Here is a 27525-nt window from a genome sequence, read left to right as displayed (position 1 = left end):
AGTGCAGGACTGGTTGTAGAGGGGAGGTTTATTTCTGCAAGATTCCTCTCCTATGTGAAGTAGCAGGTCAGAGACGCTCACCTGTGGGGGTAGATATTTAACAGAGTCGGGAAGGCAGATAGTTCTCTCTGCCTGGGGATGCAGAAAGCCTGTCTGTGTGAGAGACAAGTGTGAGTAAAAAGGTTGCTGAAGGTGTTGCTTTGTAAGCTAGCAGGAACAAGCTCTGCAGCTATTAGTCGGGGATGTTATTTGTATAGTCAGTGCTGGACAGGCCAGGATTTCTTTAGCTGTTTTTGTTTTATTTTTATATGTGCAACCTTCTCAATAAAACCTGACCACGGGTCAGCTTACACCGATCGATTGCTGTTGGCTTACTTTGGATGGAACAGACACGTGTGCTTTGACCCCAGCAAAGGCCGACCCCAAACAAAAACTATCTACTGTATCTGTTGATCTATCTGCTTATCCATCTAATTAATCTATTACAATCAAATGTAAGAAAATAATGTGAATACCTGAAAGAATTCTACTCAGAGGAACATATTTCATATAGCACAGTTATATTACATACTGCTAAGCAATGAAGTACGGTATAGTAGTTAGCTATGGATGGTGTTCTGCTATATAAATGACTGATTTACGCCAATCATGATCACGGGTAATCACTTACTGACTTCAGGATAACTTAAGTGTGATTAATGCACAAATGCAGAATTACAGGATTAAAATACACATTGTTTTTGTACAAGTTAATGCTAAAATTGTGGCAAATTGCTTTCATGACCACTTTCGCATAGCACTAATGAATTTGTGGCTATACTGTCAGACTAAATACTGCTATTTGACACAATTTAACGGCATGTGCTAATGAAACTTTTAAAATGAGTTTTACACTTTGAAACTGTGTGAATAAAGCAACACAGGGAAATCATATTATATGCTAAAATTGAATTCCTGCATTTAATTACTGGCTCTTTCTTACCTATACTACAATTTCAGCAAGACCGTAATTTTATCATTACTGTAGCTAAAGCCTCAGTGACTTTCCTGTGTGATATCTGTTTCTGCTCCATATGATGTACTTCTGTATCTGTATCTGCATCTGTCAATCAAATGACATCACGTCCTATATCAGTGACCATAGAGTCCGGTCTCCAAACAGACTTCACTGTGGTGGTCACAGAGGCTTGGGGGAAAAGATCAGGGAGGCTATACCTGTGAAGTCAAAAGTAGTAATGTAAGCCAGTGTCTAGTCCTGGGCTAAATTGGGTGTATGTGTGCTTGAACTAGACGATCAAATTCAGATTTGTTCAGAAGAGGTGTTAAGCAGCTAAAAAAAGGTTTGCAGGGGTATTCCAGTTATAACAAGTTATAGCCTATTCACAGAATAGGGGATAAATATTAGATAGGCGGTGGTCCTGCCACTGCATCGGTAAGGGGCGTGCTTGACTTGCCACTCTGTTCATTTCATGGGGCCCAAGGTGTATGGGCAGGGGTGGACTGGGAACCTAAAGTGGCCCTGGGCGGAGTTTTTGTATTAGGGTTGTTCTTTGCTGCAGCGCTGGCCAATCGTAGTTAGGGCTGCAGCTAACGATTATTTGAATAATCGATTAGTTGCCGATTAATTTCTTCGATTAATCGATTAATCGGGAAAAACGACAAAATTACAAAACAGAGGTTTATATGATCTTACTTGAAAAATTATGTTCAAAGGCCATATTAAAACAAATTGTGGGCGACTATTATGGGGGATCTGTGGGCGACACTTATGGGGGATCTGTGGGCGACACTTATGGGGGATCTGTGGGCGACACTTATGGGGATCTGTGGGCGACACTTATGGGGGATCTGTGGGCGACACTTATGGGGGATCTGTGGGCGACACTTATGGGGGATCTGTGGGCGACACTTATGGGGGATCTGTGGGCGACACTTATGGGGGATCTGTGGGCGACACTTATGGGGGATCTGTGGGCGACACTTATGGGGGATCTGTGGGCGACACTTATGGGGGATCTGTGGGCGACACTTATGGGGGATCTGTGGGCGACACTTATGGGGGATCTGTGGGCGACACTTATGGGGGATCTGTGGGCGACACTTATGGGGGATCTGTGGGCGACACTTATGGGGGATCTGTGGGCGACACTTATGGGGGATCTGTGGGCGACACTTATGGGGGATCTGTGGGCGACACTTATGGGGGATCTGTGGGCGACACTTATGGGGGATCTGTGGGCGACACTATTATGGGGGATCTGTGGGCGACACTATTATGGGGGATCTGTGGGCCACACTATTATGGGGGATCTGTGGACGGCGTAGTTATGGAGAGGGGGATCTGTGGGTGGCGCAGTTATGGAGAGGGGGATATGTGCACTGTTATGGGCATAACAGTGCACAGATCCCCCTTCCCATAGCAGTGCCATACACAGACCCCCCCTCCTCCCCATAGCAGTGCTATACACAGACCCCCCTCCCCATAGCAGTGCCATAGACAGATCCTCCCCCCTCCCCATAGCAGTGCTATACACAGACCCCCCTTCCCATAGCAGTGCCATAGACAGATCCCCCCTAACCCCTAACAGCCCCGGCCCCGATGCTTGCATCTTTATTTTACCTTTTTACAATGACGCTCCAGCTCCTGTAACAGCCAGGCAGAGCGGACGGCGGCGTAACGTCACTCAATCACGTGACGCGCCCGCTCCGCCCACTTCATGAATGAAGGAGGCGGAGCAGGCGTGTCACGTGAGTGAGTGACGTTACGCCGCCGTCCGCTCTGCCTGGCTGTTACAGGAGCGGGGAGCGTCATTGTAAAAAGGTAAAATAAAGATGCAGCGACCGCCCGCCCGCCCGAATAGCAACGAATCGGCGATTATTCGATAACTGGATTCGTCGACAACGAATCCAGTTATCGAATATAATCGATTACATCGATTAATCGTTGCAGCCCTAATCGTAGTGCACAGCTCATAGCCTGGGAGTCCCAGGCTATGAGCTGTGCGCTACGATTGGCCAGCGCTGCAGCAAGGGACAACCCTGATACAAAAACTCTGCCCAGTACAACAGAGGGAGCTGCAGACACCGGAGCCTATACCGGGCGAACGGAGCGGCGCCCCGAGACATACTAGTAAGTGCAGGGGGACCCCTCTCTGCCCACTGATATAGTTAGTTTTTAAACTAGTGAAAGGTCTTCTTTAAGCTTGTAATGCTTTATATTACCGATATATATTCATTTGCATGTATCATTGTGTTTATTTACTTATATATGTTTATAACCTTGCAACCAATAAATCTGCATATTTTTATAAACCTGTGTATTATCATATAATGCAGAACTACATGTTTATCATTAACGTCATCTCACGTCAAAAAGAACTTATTTATCTGAGGAAATAGTCGGACTCACAATTCACCAGGTCATGATTTTAAGAATTTATGACAAATTTTATCAATTTTATTTTTTATGGTTAATTATTTTTATGACCATAATTAATAATTCTTAATTGAATTATTACCCCCCGACACCCTGACTTAAGAGAGACTTGTTTTGCATGTGGGGCTCCCCGCCCATCAGTGGCAGTAGCAACATTAACGCCGACACCGCCCGCTGAAGAGACAAAAAAACACTCCTCCTGCCCCAAAGTATGCTGTCCCTGTCCCACTCCCAGTGCCACCTCCTGTGATGCTTACGGTATGTCCGGTTCAGCCCCCTACCGCAAGTCAGGAGCCTGGGCCACTGATCTCATTTGCGGAGGAACTCATACAAAGAGACCCTTATCATCCGCCCCTGGTGATTCCACCCACCCTGTTCTACCCGGTTCTGAATCCGGATTGTTCCCATTATGTCCCGTCCATGGTGTCACACACCCCCCTCCGGAACCCGTGGCAGCGGACCCTAAACCAATAACCCTGGAACTCGTTCCCTTATTCATGGCTTGGAAAAGACAGGGAAGAGAACTAAGGAGACAGGGAGGGGAACAACAGGAAGATGAGGCAGACCAGGAGCCAGATCAGGGGGTAGAAGGAGGAGCGGAGGGAGAAACTGCACGGATTAGAGAAGGCAGGGATGAAGTATGGGAATCTTAACCCTAGGAGTACTAGTACAGTGGCACCCTGATTTAGGGAGGAAATTCCAAGGAAGCTAGTCTGGGAAAAATTCAGAAGAACACATTGTGGTTGGATAAAGGATCATGGATGTGAACAAGTGGTTGATAAATGGATAAAAGTAGATTGTGAGGTTGAAACTAAGGGATGGAGAGGAGAAGTTGTGCGAGGTAGATTGTTGTATACTCAGAAACAGAAGAGGCAGTGAATAATTTTCATACATTGAAGCTGTGCATAACCTTGGCCCCAGCCCTGGGTATTACAAAATAAGATGAGGAATTCCAGTTGTTCTGTTCAGAAATGCAGGGTCACATCACAGCTGTACTGACTCAGAAACAATGTGACCGCCAGCGGCATACTTTTCAGCCAGATTAGATGCTGTCGCCAGAGGTGCCCCCTCCTATGTCAGGGCGGTAGTGGCAGTGCAGGCAATGATAGAAAAAGCCTCTGAAATTGTGTTACACTACCCGGTGATTGTACAAACATCTCATGACATACAGGGCATATTAACACAGGTTCAACCTAAGCATATTTCTATGGCTAGGCAACTTGGACTCCAGTGTTCACTCCTCATGCCCGCTAACATTTCTTTCAAAAGATGTACTACTCTTAATCCTGCTACTTTGTTACCAATCACAGATTCAGAAATAGGGGAAGGGGTCATAGAAGGTACAGGCAGCCTCCTAAATGACATGATAGAACATGACCCCCATGACTGTGTACAATTAATAAAAAAAAGGTCAGAATTTAATCATGTACATGAAAACCCCCTTGATAACCCTGATTTTTGAGTATTTTGTAGATGGAAGCAAGTTTGTGGGAGAGGACGGCGAGTATCACACTGTATATGCAGTGGTCACATAGCATGAGATAGGGATAGCTGAAACGCTTCCACCTCACATGTCAGTGCTGAAGGCAGACTCAAGGCATGCTTTTGGTATTGCACATGACTATGGACCCATATGGCAGGCTAGAGACTTTCTAACATCAGCAGGCCAGCCGATTAAAAATAAAGACTTTGTACTGGAACTCATGAACTCTTTGTTATTACCAGAGGAGGTTGCTATTATTAAAGTAAAGGCTCATACAAGATGTACCATAGTGGAAGCAAAAGGCAATGATCGAGCAGACAAGGCAGTCAAACAAGCTGCACTCCAGCCACTAAATGGTGATGCCACCCCGGTGAGAGCCTGAGGACATTTTAGCAAGTACATTTCAAAGAATGCTCGAATAAGCCCCTCCTGAGGAAAAAAATCTTTGGGCAAAACAAGGGGAAAAACCTGATAAACATGGAATTTGGAGAAACAAGGACAAAATTTGTCTAACGCGCCCTCTATACCCAGCTATGGCTCAGGAGGCCCACGGGCCCACTCACCTATCAAAAGGTGCCATGGTAAGTGTGGTTAATGCAGGGTGGATTACTCCAGGATTTTCTACAGTAGCCGCTGAGTTTGTACAAGTATGTATAGTCTGTGCATTGAACAATCCCGGTCAAGTGGTGAAGACTCCAAGCAAGCACACCCCCAGGCCACTTTACCAGTTCCAGAGACTGCAGATAGACTATATTCAACTGCCTAAGGTAGGAGTATATGAATTTGTCTTTGTGTGAGTTGATCTCTTTTAAGGGTGGCCGGGAGCCTTCCCAGTAGCAAAGGCAAATGCAAAGAACACAGCAAAGAAGCTAGTCAGTGAACTGGTGTGCAGGTATGGTGTTCCTGAAGTTAATGAATCAGACAGGATTATCCCCATTTGAGATTCTGTTTGGAAGCGCCACCAGATTAGAATTGTATTTTCCACAACAGTTGCAAATGAACAATGACAGCCTAACAAGCGACATGCGGGCCCTCCCTTCAAGATCCAGAAAAAAAAATCCCTGGACCCCACAGACAGGGGACTGGGTGATGGCAAAGAAGCACCCCAGGAAGACCCTAGAACCAAGATTTGATGGTCCATTCCAAGTCCTATTGACATCTCCAAATTCAGCGAAACTAGAAGGGAAACGGACCTGGATTCACTCTTCACACTGCAAGCGAGTGAAGTTCCTGCCGCCCAAAGAACCAGCTGAAAGATCTGCACAGAAATTATATCGTTTGTACTAATGAGCCTATTTAGCCTGGAATTCACTCATGCTGCACCCACACCCAAGGATCCTTATACCTTTTGGGTCAACACCAGCACCCCCATACAAACATTTGAGTTTGACTATTGTGATATAGCTGATTGTTCACGCACGCACGGAGGGGCTACTGTATGGGTAGGGGTGAAATATTACGTCTGTGTAACAAGAACAAACAATGAGTAGTGTTCATCCTTGCTTGAGGTGTTGATAAACACTGGGGATGTTTCAGGTTATAAACCAGCAGAAGGCTTATCCTGGAAATATACCAAAGGGAGATCTCTATTGAATACTGATAGATAGAGATAAAGGTCCTACACGCCCTACTGATTGTAAGCGAGATAAAGAGAGGGGGTGTAGGGGTTGCCACACACTTATACTCACCATTGAAAATACCCAACCAACGGATCTTGGTTTATATGTCCTAGGGAGATATCAAAAGACTAGTCATCCAAATCCACCATTGATTCAGTTCAGATTGAAGGATCTTAAAGATAAAACCTGTAACAGAATCTATCAAGGAGGAGAAAAAAACCCTTCTCCCTGCAGCTAGAGAAAGTGAAGCCAGAGCCTCTTATACCATGGAGGAGACCCTTGCTGCTGAAACTGGGTTCTATAGGGTTTTGCTCTGGTAGATAGGGTAAGTGGGCGCAGTACAAAGGCAAAATACAAGTTCTTAACTCAAAACTTCAGTGTTTATTCACACTTGAGGCAATTGCACAAAACAGCACGTAACTTTGCAGTCTTGGTGTTAATTCACACACAATGGAAAGTTCATATAACACAAGTCACCTTGCTGGCAGTTCTGCCTCCAGTAGTCCACAGCAGGCCTTAGGGGGCCTGTTTCCCCAGCTTGAGGCTCTCCGCCCTCCAGCACGGCACAAAGCCTCAGATCCCAAAAACAGACATCTCTGCTGAGGGTATAGAATGCTTGTAACTTCATAATAAAGTTAAGTTCTGCTTTAACCTGATACACCGTCGGTGTGGTACTTCCGTGCACGTATTACATATTACTTAATTTGGAGTAGATGAACACAACTAAGCTCTGCTTGTGAGCATCAATATCACCTGCAGGTTAGGAGGGCCCCCTCCTCATGATCAGTGATGATCCCAGCAGGTGGACTACCATCAATCTAATACTTATCCCCTATCCTGTGATTATAGGATAACTTGAAATAACTAGACTACCTCCCTTAAAGGCCATGTACACCTTTGGGGGGGGGGATTTTTTTTTTTATGTTGGGTTGTATTTATTTTGAGCTAAAAATCATTTTTTTCAATTGATCTTTATTTAAAAAAAATTTTACCACTGTCTTTGTGCAGCCTTGAGTTTCTCTATTAGAATTAGAATTTGCACTCTGTTCCGTCAGGTAGCTCAGCTGACGGCACCTCATCTCTGATTTCTGACTTTATAAAACACTCATTATAGTTCAATTCTTAGGTTACTGATAAGAACGTGGCTTAAATAAGTGTTTATGACCTTTTAGTAAGGCTACTTTCACATCTGTCTTTTCCTTCCGGGTTTTGAGATCTAGCCGAGGAAAACACGTTAGTTTAAATTATACAACCAGCTGCATCTGTTCAGAACGAATCCGGTTGTATAATATTTAAACTGAACATGCCGGATCCAGCATCAAATGCCATTGAGAGTAAATGGGTGCTGGATCTGTTTTATTCACGTGTGGGGAAAAAATGATCCGGCACCATTGACTTACATGGTTTTCGCTGCTTGAGATACGGCATGTTCAGTTTCATATGCCGCACACAAAAACACTGCTTGCAGAGGGCACATGGGAACACAACAAAACGGAAAGGAATGCATTCTGGTGCACTCTGTTTTGGTTCGTTCAGTTTTGTCTCCATTGACAATGAATGGGGGACAAAACTGAAGTGTTTTCCTCTAGTTTTGAGATCCTCTGCTGGAGCTCAAAACCGGAAAGGAAAACACAGATGTGAAAATAGCCAAATTTAGAAATAAGGTTTATTAGATGACTGCCACAGGCTAGACAAACAGTTAACCCTTTGTGACAGAATGGGTCAATATTTTAAAAAAATGTAAAGAAAAATTCAGCCCTAAAAATTATTGCCACTGAAGGTGTACATAACCTTTAAAGTAAAAAAGCAAGTTATGTAGAAATTGCAATGTGTCTGAAGGCATTGGGACATTATTCTACTGTATACATCCTCTAGGTCAGGCATCCTCAAACTGCGGCCCTCCAGCTGTTGCAAAACTACAACTCCCAGCATGCCCGAACAGCCTACAGGTATGAGCCTACAGCAGGGCATTGTGGGAGTTGTAGTTTTACAACAGCTGGAGGGCCGCAGTTTGAGGATGCCTGCTCTAGGTGTACACTGAAAGAGCAAAGCATGGAGCGGACGTTCAGTTTCTGTGTTTTGAAGGTATTTTCTAACAATACCTCAGGCATCACCGCAACCAGAAGACTGTTCTACACAGCAACTTACAGCTATATTACACTGCCATGTGATGTGCCATATGTTCCTACAATAAAGATCCTTTTGGTCCATAGGCACATGGTAAGTAATATATTACTTGAAAATTACATATTGCACATTTCCCAGTAAATACATTCATGTCTGAAGCTGCAAAGAGTCGCAAGTGCAGGAAACAAGGTATTTGGTAGATCTTAAACTTACAAAAGTAGGAATGATGGGAGGGATTGTTTTGGGGAGATAATGCTTCTCCCTTTGTGACGTAGGGAGTAGACATCACCGCTCTTCTGCTCCCTTGTAAGCCTTTAATGTTCTGAATGATTCCTTGTTACATCTTACTTAGTATCGATCTTACAGGCATCCTTACCTATCCTTTACCCAGTGTGGTCACTGAACAGTAGAAAGGTTCAATAGGAAGATCAGCTCCTCATCCACTTTTTCTCGAAAGCAATTTGTATTATGGATTTATTTTAATAGTGTACAGTGGCAGTTGCTGTTTTTACTATTAAAAACGGTTTGATTATCTGACCTTGCTTACTTTATCTTTTTAGGTTCTGTGCACAGGCTCTAAAACGAATCAATAGACGGGAATTCCTACACAGCATTATGTTGAAATCAATCTCAATTCAGACTTATTTATACTTTCCGTGCATGGCTCAATCTCTTTTCTTTCCTAATTGTTTCTGCATATTTTTTTTTTTAAATAAAGCATTTCTAGTTAAAGGAATAATGCATGCAGTTTTGCTAGTTCAATCAGTTCAGAATTTCTCTGCTGTAATGTCAAAACTAACTTAAATCCTCCTGCAAAGTTGTTCTCGATTTGTATTCCAAAGGAGTGCAAACTGGTAGTGGGTAATGACCTTTTTTTTTTTTTTTTGTTCAATCACTATATAGCGCAATAAATATTCATCACTACTGCTCTGAGTCTTCCTATTATTACTGCTCCTTGAGCCTCTGAATGCACAGTGTTAAAAATAGGATATAGGTTAACTGCCAAAATAAAAAAAGGGAATTCAAGCAATAAATGGAGAAATAAAAATTTTCATCTAAAAGAACAAATAAAAAGTAAAACATAATTATCTAAAAGGTAAAAAATAAAAAAAATTAAAATAAAAAAAATGTGCCTTATATAGCCAACGATATGTGTGGACAGATGAAATTCTACAATATCTCATATTGTGCATGATGTGGTGTGAGTAAATAGAAGGCATTTTCACTAGAAAACATGTTAAAATACAGGACACAGCTACCGTAAGATTTCACAAACCTGGCTGCGTCCAGAATTCTTAATGACCCAATAATACAAAACAATACAGTGAGTCAATATGGGCAAATTATCAGGCACCTACAACACTAATAATACAAAAAAAAAAATGACAAACTACTTAAAAGGCATTATCCTATGACTAATGTAAAAAAAAAATTACATCAGACATCATATAGTACATGCCAAACTCTTTCTAAAAAAAAGCTAGACCCAGCCCTGTACCTCACATGGATCCAGAGATCTCCCCATTCATTGCTCTGCTAGATTTATATTAAGCTGGTAGCTGAGGGGAGTGTCTTTTCTGCTGGAGTTCAGGGGGTGTGTCCTTTCTGCTCTGCCTATCACAACTCAGGAGGCAGTTGAAGGATGAAACTGAGCATGTGCGGCCCTCTCAGTGAGTCGGACAAATAAATAAGGTGGAGCTATACAGATTTTATTGAACAACTCAGTGGCTATGCTTTTGCATGCAATTACAAAAATATTGAGATCTCAAAAAGGGTTGTATGGGTTCAGAGCAGAATCCAGACATATCCCCTTCTTCCCCCACTCAGCCCCTCTGACATAAGCATGCTTCAATGCTCTCCCTTGCCCTGGGCTGAAGCGCGCAGGAAAAGGCTTGGGGCAATTGTCGTTTTGTAGAGTGTAGTGAACAGGGCACAAACAAGTTCCCACCCTTCCTTGTGATCATCCAGTGTCTGTGGCTGCTGCAGGCGTGTTTTGGTAAATTGGATTGGTCAACCTGTCGCAGAAGCTTTGGCAGTGGGGGTCCTCGAGATTAATAGATTTGGAGGTTGAGAGAGGAGCCAATAATACTCTGATCTCCCAATGTAGAGTTAAAAAGTGGCATATTTCTTCTTAATGGGCTAGGTACAGGTCAGAGGGCTTCTGTGGTAGAAATCTGATGTCTTTGAGCCGGTGTTGAAGGTGAAATAAGAGTGGTCTTTTAGGAAGGCTGAAGACAAATTTAGTCGCTTCAAGCATCCCTGTGGTCTGGGGTTAAGTACTCTGAAAATGTTCTATACTATGTAACGTTGGGAATGTGTTTTGTTAAGTATAACTTAAAGCTTATATTAGGCCACTAGATAAGAGAGATGTCGATACTAACCCAACAGCTGGCAGCAGAATATTGGTCTTGTGTGTATATAACCTGGTATTCAGTCAATAGCATGTTCATAGATGATGTCAATGTGCTGAAGTGCTCCTGAATTGCATTACTGCCTCAGTTACAAATATATGTAGCTCAATCCCTGAAAACAGCATGCAGGGAACAAATCTCAGCATTGATAATACTACATCTTTCTGTAAGATGAAGGATCCATTAAAGTACTCAGCAAGATTGTGGTTACTGTTAAACCTCCTATAAAAGATCACATCACCACTCAATGAGCACCGAGTGTGGATTCCTGATCTACTGATTAATATTTAAAAACCTATAGACAAGGTTAGAGAATAACTGTAATTTCTATTTTATCCATAAACTAGCAGAAGGACGCGGCTTCGCACGGGTATATTTCATCCATTTCATGTAATGTTTGGTTGTGTCGTTAAAAGATATCGACAGTATCCCCCATAACAGTGACATCTACAGCACCCCGCCCCTTTAATAGTGAACTCCACAGCCCCCCACTTCTTAGCACTGACCCCCCTCCCACAGTGCCCCCCCCCCCCCAGCAGCCCATCCCCTTAACTTTGACCTTCACAGCAGCCCACCCCTTTAACAGTGAGTTTCACAGCACCCCACTCCCTTGACAGTGACCACCTCAGGGGCCCACCCCCTTAACAGTGACCTCCACAGTACTCTGCTGCCTTAACAGTGACCGCCACAGCAGTTGCCCTTTTAATAGTGGCCCCTACCCCCTTAACAGTGACCTCCACAGTGGCCTGCCCCCTTAACAGTAACATCCACAGTGCCCTGCCCCTTTAATGCTAGGGCTACACAATGACATGTGTCGCGTGACATTTAGCCTCAACAAGATGGATTTTTCTGCGACTGTCACATCGCAGCATGTTGCAGTGCAACACCATAGACTATCATTATAAAAAAAAAATGCGCGACATTGGAGTGACATCAAGTGTAGCAGTGTAGTTGTGCCCTATGTGTCGTGCGGCTTATTGTCGTTGTGTAGCCCTAGCCTAAAGCTGACCTACAGCAGTGAAGAAAAATGGCTGAGTTGTTATGGAAACCTGGGGTACAACTGTGTGTGTGGAGACTAAGGGCCTGCAAGCTTCTATTGGCTGATAAAGGTCATGTGAACAGGCTTCTATTGGCTAATGTATTTGAGAATATCTCAGGAACGGTACGTCCTAGAGAGCTGTGACCCCCACAAGATTTATTTCCAGGTAGTGAGGGATTTGTATACAAAGTTTTGTTGAAATCGATGGTTACAGAAAAATGACTTCTCCACTTAACAGGCTTCTCCTCTCCTCCTTTGCCCCCTGCACTAACCACTCATTCTCAATTAAATGTAAAATTCAATTCTAAGTGGAGACAGTTTAGCTGCTCACTGAGGGATCAGGTCACAGTTGCTGCCAAAAGAAGTCAATAGAGACAGAAGGAGGTGGGGGCTGCTGCAGAGGAAAAACACAAACACATAAGACAGTGCATGTTTTGGTAAGTTTGCTATATTCTAGCGCTGGATTCACAGTTACAATGTTCAGCACTGCTGTATAATGTCTGTGGTACTGCATCTAAAGCTGGATTAAGATGACCCAATAGTCGGGCCTATTATCGGGAACGAATGTTCCTACAAAGACTAGTTCCCGATAATCTGCCCATCTAAAGGTGTCGCAGATCACCTGGTGAACGAGCAAAACACTGGTTCATCAGGTGAAATTATCTGAGGCGCGGACACCTCAATCATTGTTCCCGGGCAGCAGATTGTGCTCTCTAAACAGAACTCTGCTGCCTACGAGCAATGATTTTGTATGGGGATGAGCGATAGCAGCAGCGGTCTTTCGCTGCATGTAACGCTTCCTTCTGGACAAGCTGCTGCTCATCTGATAGTCTAAATGCATCTAGGGTGTGCTACAGAGAGATAGGGGAGCAAGATCTTATCTGTGTGTGCCCTGTAGAGGAGACTTAATAGCAACTACTCTCCACACACTGGCTTAAGAACAAATGGAAATTAGGTGAAAATGCAGGATGCAAGTCATATAATGGCTAGACATAGTGCTGCTACTCATGTACACACAACAGCTTTTTCTGAACAGGCATACAAAATGACAGGTATGCTTCAAGTAAAATCTTGTGAACTGCAGTGAACACTAAGCAATCTTTGATGATAAGGGCTCATTCAGACGACTAGAATGGATGCGGACACATTCATTTCAATGGGGCCGCAAAACACACAGTGTGCTGTCCACATGCACAGTTCTATTTGGTAGCCCCGCAAAAAGGACAGAGCATGTCCTATTCTTGTCCGCAATTGCGGACATGAATAGGCATTTTCTATCATAGTGCGGCCATGTGTTGTACGCGGGCCTGTATCCGTGTTTTTACGGATCGCAAAATGCTACGGCCGTCTGAATGAGCCCTAAAGCTGCAAAAGTGATGTCAGATAGTAAATAGTTTGATATATATATTGATATACATTGTAATTTACATTACCTGCTGCTGTAGATTGCGAGCATTCTCTCGGAGAGAGGCGTTTTCTATCTCATACTTGTGATTAGTCTGCTGGAGCTGAAGACTTTCATGAACTGTCAATTGGTGCTGAGCTTTTAATGTTGTTAATTCGGCCTTCATATTTTCAAGCATTTCTCTGTAGGAATAAAAAGAAAGACGTGGATTTTAATACACAGTATTAAACTAAACGGTGCGGTCTGATATTGGGTAAGGTCATGTTTTAACGTCATATGTGACACCAGTTCGTATACAGTATGAAGAAAACATCATTTGTACTCATTCCTTATTTCTTCATATTTCAGCATAGCCACAGACTGTAAACATATTGAGAAGATTTCCGAATAATTCCATCAGGCATCAGCGATACATAATAGACCTAAGCTTACAAACAGGTCATGAATATATATTGTCTATACATGCAATTTTGAATGGCACAAAAGGACTAATGTTTTTCAAAAGAGAATGTTGCCGGAAGGAGAGAGAGATTACTTTATATAACCTATAAATCACTTCTGCAATCTATTCTTTAGAAGGAAACATGTTACTATAGCATTAGTAAGACACCAGAATATTCAAAGAATGGATCATCTAAATAAATAGTGTCTTTCAAAATACCACATATATATATATATATATATATATATATATATCTCAAATTGTTTTTTGGGGGCCTATATGTGTGAATGCTCCCCAGATGACGTCACCATTGATCAAAAGTAATTATTTTTCATTTTCTTGTCCAGCTTGGTGGTGCACCTTTGTTTTGATGCTGCTAGGGCTTGCAGTGGGGGGGATTACCAAGTAAAGCTATTCATTGCAAATGCGCACAATTAAAACTTAACTTAATGTTAAAATGGAGGAAAGTGTTTAATAAAGTAAAAGAATTGTGTTACAACATTATCCAAGCCTTAGTACATATCTTGCTGGGAAGCTGGGACCCGATTAGCAGCACAGCAGCTAGCCTTAATAAGGTACTGACTATGCGGGTATCGATAGCCTTCCCACCCCATTGTTATTGGGGTACTGCTATATTTTTTCTTTTCTACCCACTTCCCCAAGAGACTAGCTAGCGCTATAAGCAAGACCCTAGGCGTTACTAAATGCTCATTTATCACTAGGATGCTAAAATATTACAGTGAGGAAAAATATAGCGACACCCCTATACGCCTTCACTTTATTGAACACTTTACTCTATTTAACATTGTTAATAAAACTTAAGACTCTGAAGACGATTTTTAAACTAGTGTGGCCGGCTCTAGGGTTGAACGCTCGGCCCTGCTATGGTCACATGTTCACAGTACCGTGCATCCGCGTCAAGCAGTAAAAAGTTCCGTACTGTGTGCCAATCAAAACAGTGCAGGAATACCATGTGACCGTAGCAGCGATGAGCGCTCAATGCCAGAGCCGCACATACTAGTTTAAAAATCATCTTCAGAGTCCTTGGAGACAAAGGTGAAATTCAGTTGGTAACAGGCGGTGGATGACAAGTTTAGGGACTGCAAAAGATGATGAAAAAAGGATTTTAGTAAGTCTATTAGTAAGTTATAACTATGCCCATCTATCACACAGTCTATCGGATAAAAAGAAAGGATGTACTCTAAGTTTTACTTAGGTGCATTTACAATAATAAGCCTAAGCCTATACGGTATTATCTACAGTAATATTTGCCCACTTAAGATGATTACCATGTAAAGGACTACATTTCTCACGATTCCTCAGCCATTGCCTCTATTTATATCTACCCATATGACCCTCTATTACAATTTGTCAGGTCACGGATTGACAGCTATCTCTGTCCACACATTTATACAAGGAAGGCTGCCAATCACTGCTAGGACTGCCCAGATGTCTACTGAGCTCAGAAAGAGCAGAGATTAAAGGGATACATTAAAAGTTATGCTGAATCTCTTCCAAGAAAACAACATAACAACCTGCTCAGCTCCCCCCAGCAGAATGCACTTTATTTTCATGGCGTCTGCTCTCTTTAAGACGCATCCGTTATTGTCACTTCTGCCCGCTGACTTTTGTTAATTGACAAAAATGACCCATGATATCCCAGGTACCATTATCAGCCTAAAGACAACTCCTGTCCATATGCCCTATGAGGGTATACGGATGTCACTTTCGTAGTTCCTTTTATACCCCGAGCAGAACACCGCTCTCGCTCTGGCTGACCTGGTCCGTCCATGTGTTACAGTAATGACATGCTGGGGTTTTGAGAAGTGCGGACCCGCAGCGGTCAGCTTGTCACCAAGTTGCCTACTGCTTAAAAAGGTGCGATCTGTCAGAGACAACCCGTGTGACTATAAGTCCAGAAGACTCCCACAAGCAGAAACTAGAAACTGGCTATAGGCCTCATGCACACCACCCAACTTTTTGGATGATCAAAGAGGGACACTTACCCCTCACTGTGTGAAAGCTCCAATCACTGGCGGAGGTGAGTCATGGCTGAGCCAGTGATTGGTTGAAAAGCATTCACAGTCATTTCCCACCATGTTATGACAGTAGCAGTAGGTGGGCAATGGTGACCCGGCACTGTCCAAACTGCAGTGGCAAGGGATCAGGAAGGTGGGTAGGAGTTCTGTTGGTTTTTATAGCATGTGTTCCCATTTAGACTTTCCTTTCTTGCGCTGGAATAACCCTTTAAATATTAGAATAAAAATCAACTGATTACAGACATTTTAAAGGGAATTGGTCACAAGTTTTATGGTTTCCTAACTAAGGCTAACATAAACTAGTGACAGACCCCGTTAGCAAAATGCTGGGTCACTTTCTGTAGATGTAGCCATTTTGCTACATTCTTGTGCTAAACCGGAGGGACACTTGAGCGGCCTGCCTCAGGTACAACACAAGTTGTGCTTTCATTTACTAAACTGTCCCGGCAAAATGAAACCTGGACCCCGATTGGTTTCCATCAAAGCCTTTGTGTCACAGACAGTTTTCATACGTCAGACTGTAAATTCTCTGGCAGTCCTGGTCACGTCCTATAACAAGAAAGTGACGTAAAACCTACGAGTGTAACTAGTGCCTTAATTGTACCATGAAAAATATACATTTGACACGTGAACCCTCCCGCAACAATTGAGATTATTTCGATTTTATCTTCATCTTGAAATTTACCATATCAATTGGATTTTACCCATAAATTTACTGATTTTAAGTGCCTCTTGAGCACATAAAGCGGCTCTGGACACAAAGTGCCCGTAAAAATAGTCAGATTATAGAAGGCTACTTCAAGTAAAGTTAATCCTGTTAAACGCAAGCTCAAAGGCAAAGACTGCCTTATTATAAAATGTAATGTCACAGAAAATATAAACTAAAATAGGTTAAAAATAAAAAAAAGTTAGAATACAGAAAAATGTAAGCTAAAAAAATATTGACAAGAGAGAATATGATATAGTTAGAAAGTCAGATGACAGATTAGATAGATAGAGAGAGAGAAACAGACATGGGAGACAGATATATATATATATATTAGATATTAACTAGATTGATCGATTAGATAGATAGATATGATAGGTAGACATGAAAGATAGAAATATAGACAGATAGACATGATGTAGATAGATATGAAATAGATATGAAATAGATAGATATGAAATAGATAGATAGATATTAGATAGGTAGATAGATAGCTATGATAGGTAGACATGAAAGATAGAAATATAGACAGATAGATATTAGATAGATAGCCATAGATATAAGATGGATAGATAGATAGATAGATAGATAGATAGATAGATAGATAGATAGATAGATAGGAAATAGATTTATACGAAATAGATAGATACTACAATTTTGACGAAACAGTAGTCATTTACACAAGCAGTTTACATAATTTCCACATACAAAATAATATATATTTACAAGTGACACCTGCAGAGGGATTTTACCTTTATTTAGTTATAAGATTAGGCAGAAAAATCACATTTTCATAATGTCTTGGTTCAGAGTTTAAAAGTCTAAATTATTTTGCGATGGAGCCTTGCAAATATAACTATGAAAAGCAAATCAATAAAATGTCTATTCCTATCTATTCACTGGGGACCTCAGCTGCACAGCCGCACAAAAATCGATGCAACAAATTATTACGATTTCCAGCCACCCACTAGAAGCTTTGGACAAGTATTACACGTGGAGCAGGTCTGGGCTGTGTACAGGCTGGACTGCTCATTAAGACGTGGGGCACATTGGGGAAAAAATGATGATGTGGAAGAATACATTTGAAAATGTCAGTTTCGAGCAGTAACACAATGTAATCAGTATAAAAAGAAAATGAAGGTTTTTACTTCTCATTTTCCATGTAAAGTTTTATACATTTACATATATGCTGGGACCTATTAATATTATTATCAGGTCATAATTTTATTATAGATTGTTTGGTAGAGTTAAAAAGATGATGTACCCTTATCCATTGATGGACTGTATATACTGAATACGGGCCCATCTTCAGGGCTAGTGAGACTGCCGCAACATAGAGAAGGGTTCACCGGCATGCACACGGCACGAGGGGGCATTCATATACTTTACAGACACTTTAAGGAACTGTTGCGCAGCTTAGTTTTAAGTGGTCTGCAAACTCCAGGACCCGGCCAGCACTGGCTGTAGGACGACGATCCCCCAACACATGTTATGGCTACAGAAGGAGTCACCCCTTCCCTTCAATTACATTAACTAAATCTGACATATGCACATATTGATCAACTACCAAACCCTCCATCTCAGTTCTCAAGGCTTGGTAAAGCCATCTGAAACTGCGGCAGTACTTTAGCAAGGTAGCGCATTATTTTTAAAAACGCAAAAAAAGGGGGGGGGGGGGTTATAATATAGGAGTGGTCTTATACAGAAATGACTCCATTAAAGTAATGGCAGCACGAGGCGTATGAAGCTGACAATGATAGTGACGGCTTTTACATCAGGAAACCAAAGCAGAAAAGCCTAGATTCAAACACTGTGTCAGTCGCAACCATGGGCCCACCTGAAAGTGCATATGCAGCAGAGCCGAGCATGTCTTTTAGACCACTCATGGCGATACCACAACATGTCACCTGTGTTTTTTTTCATGGCACTACATTTCACTCGTGCAATGAATCCAAAGGCTTAAATGCTAAAAAAAATCATTTGCCTCCTCTGTCATATACTGAATGCAAATTTAAGGAAATAACTCTTCACACTGCTGCCTCCCCTGCAAGCACCTGTAGACTATTTTTGGATATGACCGCCTATTAATGCTGATAAATATCTAAAAAAAATAAATAAAAAAAATACCTAGAACTAGAACGGTCTGTAAGTACCGGCTACTCCGAAGTGAATCAGAGGCCCTTTAGCCGGTACACCCAGCCCTGGCTAATGATACGGACTCAGTGTTCCTTACTCTTAGCAGTCCTCCTTAAGTATGGTAACAGGAAAGCAATGTAATCAGAGCGTTCAAGTATAATTTGGGACCATCTTGCTTCAAGTCAGCTACTTTGACAATGAAGAGGAGACAACAAGAGCCATATGTAACCTTTGTACTCTCCAGATTCGGAAAATTAAGACTTTCGCCCCCCGCCTCTCTGTCATTGTAGACTTCTAAAAGGAATGCCGACACCTTCTTCTGTACAATTCTCCAGCAGCCCGAAATGCAAACCATACAGTTCAGAGAAAATCAGCCATATAAGAGAAAGTTACATGCTACACACGGGTGATATATACATATATATATATATATATATATATATACATACACACACACACACACACACATATACACACACACACAAAGCATACAATAACCTTAAAGTGACATACAGCAGTCATTACACCCTGAGGAGAGATTTCAGGGAAGACTTTCTTGAGGAGGTGATGAGTGCTCACTCACTTGCATTCGCTCTTCTCTCGCTCTGAAGCCGTGAGGTGTTCTTTAAGGGTCTTCAGGTCCGTCTGGTATTTTCTGCCAGTCTGTTCCTGGCGAACGGTTTCAGCTATTTGCTCACTTAGCTGCTCTTCAGTCGCTTTCAGGCTGGATTCTAGTAGAAGAAGTTTTTCTTCTTGACTGGCAAGTTCTTGTGCTGAAGAATACCAAAAAAATAACATTACAATATGATAATGGCAGCAAAAAATAAAAATAAAAATTCTCAATATCTCAAAGCTTTATTTTTATCCTTTAGCCTAAACAAACTTTTGAAGACTTTTGCTTCTCATGTAAAAAAAAAACGTGCACTTCTCTATATGTGGCTGGGTTAACTATTTGCTTGCCACTAATTCTGACTTCCCTTTTATTATTAACATTATAGATTAAATACCTTCTTTGGGGTGGCGGTGGGGGGGGAATAAAAAAATAGTGGGGATAACGTGTGAATCAGAAAATAAAGCATGGCGCACAACGTTTATTTGATTATTCAGTGAAACAAATCACTAAATGCATTACTATGCTGCTCTAAAGTATTGTGATTTCAAGGTCAACCAATAGATGGCGCTCAGCTACCAGATCAAGAGTGAATAAAGGAGACACTTTTTTTTTTTTTGTGCTGAAAAATAAGCGATTTTAAGACAAAGACATTTCCCTTTGTTCTTTGTTGACCGCAGTCCAAAATGATATGTGGAGACCATTTGAATAAAATACTTTCTGCCCATCAAAAACCAATATTGGCTGCCCCTTAAAGAAAGGTTGCTTAATGCAAAAATAATAAAAAATAAATAAAAAAGTAATGAAAATAAAATAGGAAATAGCCTTTTGCTTGTGTGTGTGTGTGTGTATATATATATATATATATATATATATATATATATACACACACTACACACACACACACACACACACACACACACACAAAGCAACATAAAACACATGCTTACATGAAATAATCTAAAAAACAATTGAAAAAAAAACTGTTACTGTATTACAGGGTACAATTAATTGTAATTGTAAAAAATGTGGAGGCTGAAGTGTAGCATCTCTGAACTAACATGCAGCAGGAATGTGCTAAACACTTTGATATTGATCCAAAAAGCCCTGCACTTCTTCTTCTCAACTTGCCCGAAGGCGTGAGACAAGCATCTTAACTCAGTGAATTATCATCATCTGTCTTGCAAAGGTGGATATCATATAGCTAGATATCTCCAACATCTGCTGGTGAACAGGAGCGCACTCTATGTATCTTCAAGATTTATCATGTGGCATCACCAATCACATTTTAAAGGTTAGATATAGAAGACGAGCATCTGCCGAGACGTAAAAACTTTTTCCTTCAACCCTCACGCTGTACACGGTATTACAAAAGGGATGGCTATTTGCGGACATATTCTATAGAAGTAAATCTTTATGTTAATGGGAGCGCAAGAAAAACCAGTGGAAACCTAATACTTGCCAATATTACAATTCCCTAATATTTCTGGTAATGAACACCTGTGAGTACACACGGGCCCATACGTTGCTAACGTTTTTCTGGGAAATATGACAAACTGACTTCATTTTCCACCAATTTATCACCTCGCTTGACAATTATGCGCGGGGCTGTCACCGTTAATTAATCAGCTCAATTAGCTTAATTCCTTAATCATTAAACCTGTTTGTTTTCACAATTAGCGTATGACAATGGTGACATTTAATATATTAGCGGCCTACATGCGTATTGGCGTGAACAGGCGCTGCGGCGGGTCCTTTACGTGCAAAAGTAGGCAGTGAAGCAGGGGACGGAAAAAATATATGAGATATATATATATATATATATAAGCAAAACTAGGGCTGATAACATGCAGACGGCACTTGCGAGCGCAGAAAGTCCAGTGCGGACAGCGAAGGGTTACAATCCCAGTACATCTGCATCTCTTTGAGCAAATGAGTGGAACGTTTAATAATTTCAACACGTGTTGAAATACGGACGCAATCTAATGAACAACTTCAAGTGAGACTCCTTTCAAAATCTAAGATAAACCCTCCAGGCTGTAAAACAAAATCTCACTAAGGGGGAAAGGGGAGAGGGGGGTAAGAGTGCTGCCATTACCCAATAAAGGAAATGTAATCACACAGTAAATCAGATTTTTTTTTTTTCGCTCCGTCCACCACTAAAGCAATGTTTTTGGCTTTGTAAGTGTCAAGCCTTGAATGTTTTAGATGAGGCAACATTTTGTTCTTTTTCCAGGTGTGTATCAGCTTATGTAGAAAACATCCAGCTCCAGAGGAGAAAAAAAAAAAAAAGCAATCTCTTTTCCGGAGTTTCCCAGCAGGATATTGTATTCACCTATGTATATAAAGTACAAGTGTGCGTCTGAATTAGGAAAATTAGACTGTACTCTGGCCAAATAAAATTTTTACGGAGGTAGCAATAGAAAGCATCTAGCGGAAAAACCTCATTTATTGTAACACCCGTACTGGCAAAACCTGCAGACTCGGAGCTTTACAGTGACCCCGGTTGCTATTTAGACTGCTATATGGAGTAGGAAAGGTGGACAGGATATATATCGGTATAAAAAGAGAGGGCCATCTACTACCCTTTAGGAAAGAGACATCGTGGTGATCAAACATATGAGACCGCTCAGACCATCATTCAAGACACAAATTCTAGCATGCGTGAAAAATATCGTGAGATTATACACCAAATCCTAAACCGAAATGTAAAATAGAAAGCTGCAGAAATCCAGAGAGTGAAAGCCAAAGCCGCGTGTTTCTAAAATGACCAAAAATAAAATACTACACAATAAATAAATGAAATTAAATGTAAAAAAAGAATAAAATCCCATTATGACATTACACATACATACAGACAGAGCTGAATTTGCATTTAACTGTTACTTCCCTATATCTCACACAGCACAAATATCATCCTGATATGACGGTGCCAATACACCAACTCAGCACTGCTACCTTTGTAGTCGAGTGCATGCGTATAGGGGTGTATTACAGACACATATCATAATGAATGATATCTTGTGTATAACAGTGGAACCTGTCGGACCACAGACTGAACAGCTCTCTGAAAGTAGAAAAGTGAAAAAAATAAAAGAATGAATTTGGTCAAAAAATACCGGTAAATGTGTCAGCATCTATCTATCTCAAATTGACCATACTTATTTCATATCTATCAACTTTATCTATCTATTTCACATCTATCTAATTTCTACCAGATATCTCTCTGCTATATCTATATCTCTCTCTCTCTCTATATAGAATATATATATATATCTAATATATATATATATATATATATATATATATATATATATATATATATATATCATATATATCTATCTAAATGTGGAAAAAGAGAAGATTTGTTTCAGGTACAGTAATCCCCATATACAAGGCATCTGGACAGCGAGCTGCTGGCGAGGAGGGGTTAAACTGGTGCCGGTTACCTCTGCCCCGGTCTTGAGCTCCAGTTGATCCCCGGCCAGAGGCGCAGCAGCTGCATGCTTTATTTACAATCCCTTTGGCAGACTTACAAGAGCCCCGAGCTATAACATAGTGTACCTAATGTTCAAACTGCCAGGTAATCTCATGTCAAACATACTTCTTTGATTTAAAGTGATCAATACATTCTTGTAAAGTGGTCATTTCTCTGATGTTTCCGCCCCAGTACAGGTGTATCGCACACACATAAAGCACTAACAAGAAAGAGCACTCTTCTAATAACTGCAGTTCTATATCTATATACGTACAAACACACGCACTGTACACACAAGCGCAGGTTTTCCGGTGAACGGTGATTTCGGATCAATACCCCGTGTAATACAATTATCTGCAATGATCTGGTTGTATTGAAAAAGAATTTGCAGGAGACCTCTAGGGGTTTTATCTAGAATCAAGTATCTGGCCAGGCTGTGAATAGGGAAGTGGAAAATGAAGGTGCTGACATTGCCTGTCTATAACATTCCCAATGACTTCATTAATATTTGACTAGGGGACGTCAAAGCCTTTCTCCCTGCGCTTTCCCCCCCGTTATATTTACATGAAAACTTCTTCCTCTAGTCTGCAGGGTTTATCCAGCATCCAAAGACTCATCTGTTAAGAAGCAGTTTAGAGAATTTTATTTCCAAGGATGATAGATTATGATTGAATTGGGGAAATGAATTCACTGATGTCACATGGTGACATCACACACACATATATAGAGCTATAGGTGCAGTCTACATATGCATCCCTATGTATATGGGGAGGCGCGGAACTTTTCTTTCCCCAAAGAGGCTGAAAATGTATGGTCCGTGTGGTAAAATCACCAGCGTCATCTTTTATAGAACGTGTGTGGCAGTATACAAGGTACGTCAGGAGTAACGCTCCTCGTGACGACGGGAAAACGCGTAATTTGAAAACACGTGTGCCCGTGTCTTAGACAGGAACGCATCAACCAGAAGAGTGACAAGTGGATGCAGTCACAAGTTGTGACTTTCTCATATCTTCCAGAAAGGAGAAAAGTCATCAAGAATATAATTATCCAGAAATTAGAGAAATATCCATACTACTTTGTCACGTCGCAAGAGTCACGTGTGCGAGTTTACGGTGGAAAAGTGGACTTGTCTGTTAATTAATATTAATATGGATCAAATAACAGCGGCTTTGTCTCATAAGAGAGGGGTCACTGTATACAACATGGGTAGACTTGTCATTATACTATTCGCTTTATTACATATTGTGATGGTGCCGCACAATGCAAAATGTGGTGAAATGGTGCAAAGAGTTAATTTACATTCTTGGTATAAAAAAATATGGACTACACATATAGTATACTATATACATACAGACCATGAAAAGAGTGATCGTACTTCAATATAGGCTGCATTTCTGCATAAGGTAGAGAAGGGGTTTTCAAACTGATCTTTTATCATTTCTATTACGGATTAAAAAGTATTACGGATCCAAAAATATACAGATAAACAATGCATATGAGATAAATAGACAAATATGAGATAAATAGATAGACAGATAGATATTAGATAGATAGATATTAGATAAAGATATATAGATAGACAGATCAGATAGAGATAGATAGATCAGATAGACATAGATAGATAGATAGATAGATAGATAGATAGATAGATATATGCAATGGATAGATAAAGATATATAGATAGATCAGATAGACATAGATATTAGATACATAGATATATGCAATAGATAGATAAAGATATATAGACAGACAGATCAGATAGACATAGATATTAGATAGATAATTAGATAGATCAGATAGACATAGATAGATAGATAGATAGATAGATAGATAGATAGGAGATAGATAGATAGATAGATAGAAGATAGATAGATAGATAGAAGATAGATAGATAGATAGATAGATATATGCAATGGATAGATAAAGATATATAGACAGATCAGATAGACATAGATATTAGACAGATCAGATATACATAGATATTAGATAGATAGATAGATAGATAGATAGATAGATAGATAGATAGATATTAGATAGATAGATAGATATAGATCATTTCTGCTGCAGAAATGACTGACTCTCCTGTTCATTCTAAAGGGGGTTATAAAAGCCCATGTCTGTGCTGAAGAAACAACCGCATTCAGATGCATAGAATGGATTTTTCACTTGCAGAAATTTCGGAAACAAATCTGCCGTGTGTGAACATATTCTTGAGATGAAGAAGCCGCTTTAGCTCCGTTTGCATGGAAAACCACAAGTAAAAACACATTGTGATATCACAGAGAGCTGTGCCAAGCGACAACCTCAGCTCCACTGCACCGGTATATGCAGTCATTTCTGGTTGGCTGTAGAAGGCACAGCTTTACAGTATGTGTGAGATACACAGTGAGAAGGAGAACATGGGGATGCACAGGAGAGGCTACAGGCCGTGTCCATGTGCCGCTGCTAATAACAAACCACAACCCCCATCAGCCGCAGCCAGCCCTGCTCATATATAATGGGAAGCACACTTGAGCGACAGCCAGGGCACTGAAATCTGCTAACTCCCACTTTCTGATAAAACAAAGGCAGATCAATCTCCGAGGGGCTTGCATGTGTTTTTCCACTTTCTTCTTTAGCACCAAACTATTTAGATTTTGCTCAATTGTTTTAGTCACTTCTGGCAAACAGTGAGATAATGATGATAAACAGTTATGAATGCGGCAGATACACAAATACCAGCCATGAATCACTCTGTAATGGGATCTTCGTGTTGAACATTTGTCTAGTGATCTCAAGTCTAAAACCACTAGTCCCAAAAAAAACACTAAATATATGAAAAAAACAAAACAAAAAAAAACGTAGTATTGGAAAGGATAAAACTGTTTTACGGATAAAAAGCGTGACTATTTCACGGTTTACTTAATATAACGTGATCTCAGACAGTCTGAAACAGTGAAATGAATCCCAGTTTTCCCAAATTATATGTAAATGCAGCATCTGGACGAGACAGTGCAAACTGATAAGGACAATGCGATTCTATCCAGGAGGCATCTGAGGTCGTCAGGGCTGGGAGAGGAAGAGTGCACATGTGAACAGTTACACATGTAAGGTTTTTTGTCTTTTTCGGATGCGACCTTGCACGCAGAGCAGTGGCGATTAACGTGCCCTTCAGCAATGTTACCTGTTTCCCTGTACAGCTTATGCACATCTTGTAGCTCTGCTCCGAGGTCCTTTATCTCGGCTCTCAGCACACCGCTTTCCTTCTCCTTTTGATTCGTTTTTTTCTCCGCGTCCTGGATTCTCTCTTCTAATTTCTTGACCACGCTGTCAAGGTGCTCTGCCTCCGCCGCCTTTTCTTTGATACCTTTCCTTGCCTGCAGGAGATCAGCTTCCGATTTTCGCAGAAGGTCATCTCTTTTGCTTATTGCCTGCAACAATGAAACATACAAAAAAGAAAATGAACCTGCCGCTACTGATGGCGAAATAATATGCACAAGCCTGCACATGTATGTGCGCCATCATGGACAACCCTCGTGTCTTCTACGTGTCTTAGAGGACAGCTCCACAAAACAGACGGAAACCTGTTGCTAGCTTAAAGGGGCTTGTGTCACAAAACATCTCCTACATTTTTGAAACAAGCACCTGGATCTCGATACTTTTGTAACTGCATGTAATCACACATTTAGCATAGCCACTAAGTTACTCAATAAAATGCATCTGTATAGCGCCACCTGCTGTTTGTTCTTTTTTACTCATCTCACTGAGCTGGTCAAACATGCTCAGTTTAAAGGGACACTGACAGGCCCAATTAGCATATTGAGTTATATATCTGACAGTACAGGTCATATAAAGTGTATTAGAATCATGTAAGTAGCCCCCCTGTCCACCTTATAAATACGGAAATATAAAGTTTTATAACCTGCTTGTCCAGTCTCCAATCTGCCCAAGGGGCGGCGTTTCATCTGAAAATGCGCCCAGCCAGCCGCTCCCAACTGCCGTTCTGAAGCCCCACCCAGCTCATCAATATTCACTTCGCTGGGCGGCGGCTACAACTCTCCAGGTCACGATCCTGCGCATGGGCAATCGAATCCTCCTGGCATCGTTCGTGTGTAATCTTCTGCGCCTGCGCCCCGCCGTGGTTAGATCGCGCCTGCGTACACACCCTGCCTGCGTCCCCGAGCCTCTGCCTCATGCGCATGCGCCTGAAGCACTGCTGCTATGAACAGTGTCTGGCGCATGCGCATGAGGCAGAGGCTCGGGGACGCAGGCAGGGTGTGTACGCAGGCGCGATCTAACCACGGCGGGGCGCAGGCGCAGAAGATTACACACGAACGATGCCAGGAGGATTCGATTGCCCATGCGCAGGATCGAGACCTGGAGAGTTGTAGCCGCCGCCCAGCCACATGAATATTGATGAGCTGGGCGGGGCTACAGAACGGCAGTTGGGAGCGGCTGGCTGGGCGCATTTTCAGAAGAAACGCCGCCCCTTGGGCAGATTGGAGACCGGACAAGCAGGTTATAAAACTTTATATTTCCGTATTTATAAGGTGGACAGGGGGGCTACTTACATGATTCTAATACACTTTATATGACCTGTACTGTGATATATATA

The 27525-nt window shown here is 41.5% G+C and overlaps 1 protein-coding gene across 2 annotated transcripts in view; it reads right to left on the bottom strand.

Moving 5' to 3' along the window:
- The window catches only part of LOC122939589 (polyamine-modulated factor 1-binding protein 1-like), a 340683-nt gene that overhangs the window by 223168 nt on the left and 89990 nt on the right, over positions 1-27525 (bottom strand). For both annotated transcript variants that reach the window (XM_044295697.1, XM_044295698.1), the window contains exons 12-14: positions 26095-26341; positions 19427-19616; positions 13549-13702 (exon numbers count right to left, since the gene is read on the bottom strand). In XM_044295697.1, coding sequence (XP_044151632.1) covers positions 13549-13702; positions 19427-19616; positions 26095-26341 — 591 coding nt within the window. The remainder of the gene's footprint in view (positions 1-13548; positions 13703-19426; positions 19617-26094; positions 26342-27525) is intronic.

The sequence above is a fragment of the Bufo gargarizans genome, chromosome 5 (genome assembly GCF_014858855.1).
Source record: "Bufo gargarizans isolate SCDJY-AF-19 chromosome 5, ASM1485885v1, whole genome shotgun sequence".
Taxonomy (NCBI): Eukaryota; Metazoa; Chordata; class Amphibia; order Anura; family Bufonidae; genus Bufo; species Bufo gargarizans.
The sequence above is the reverse complement of the archived record's forward strand: the minus strand, read 5'-3'. Positions and strand labels throughout refer to the sequence as shown.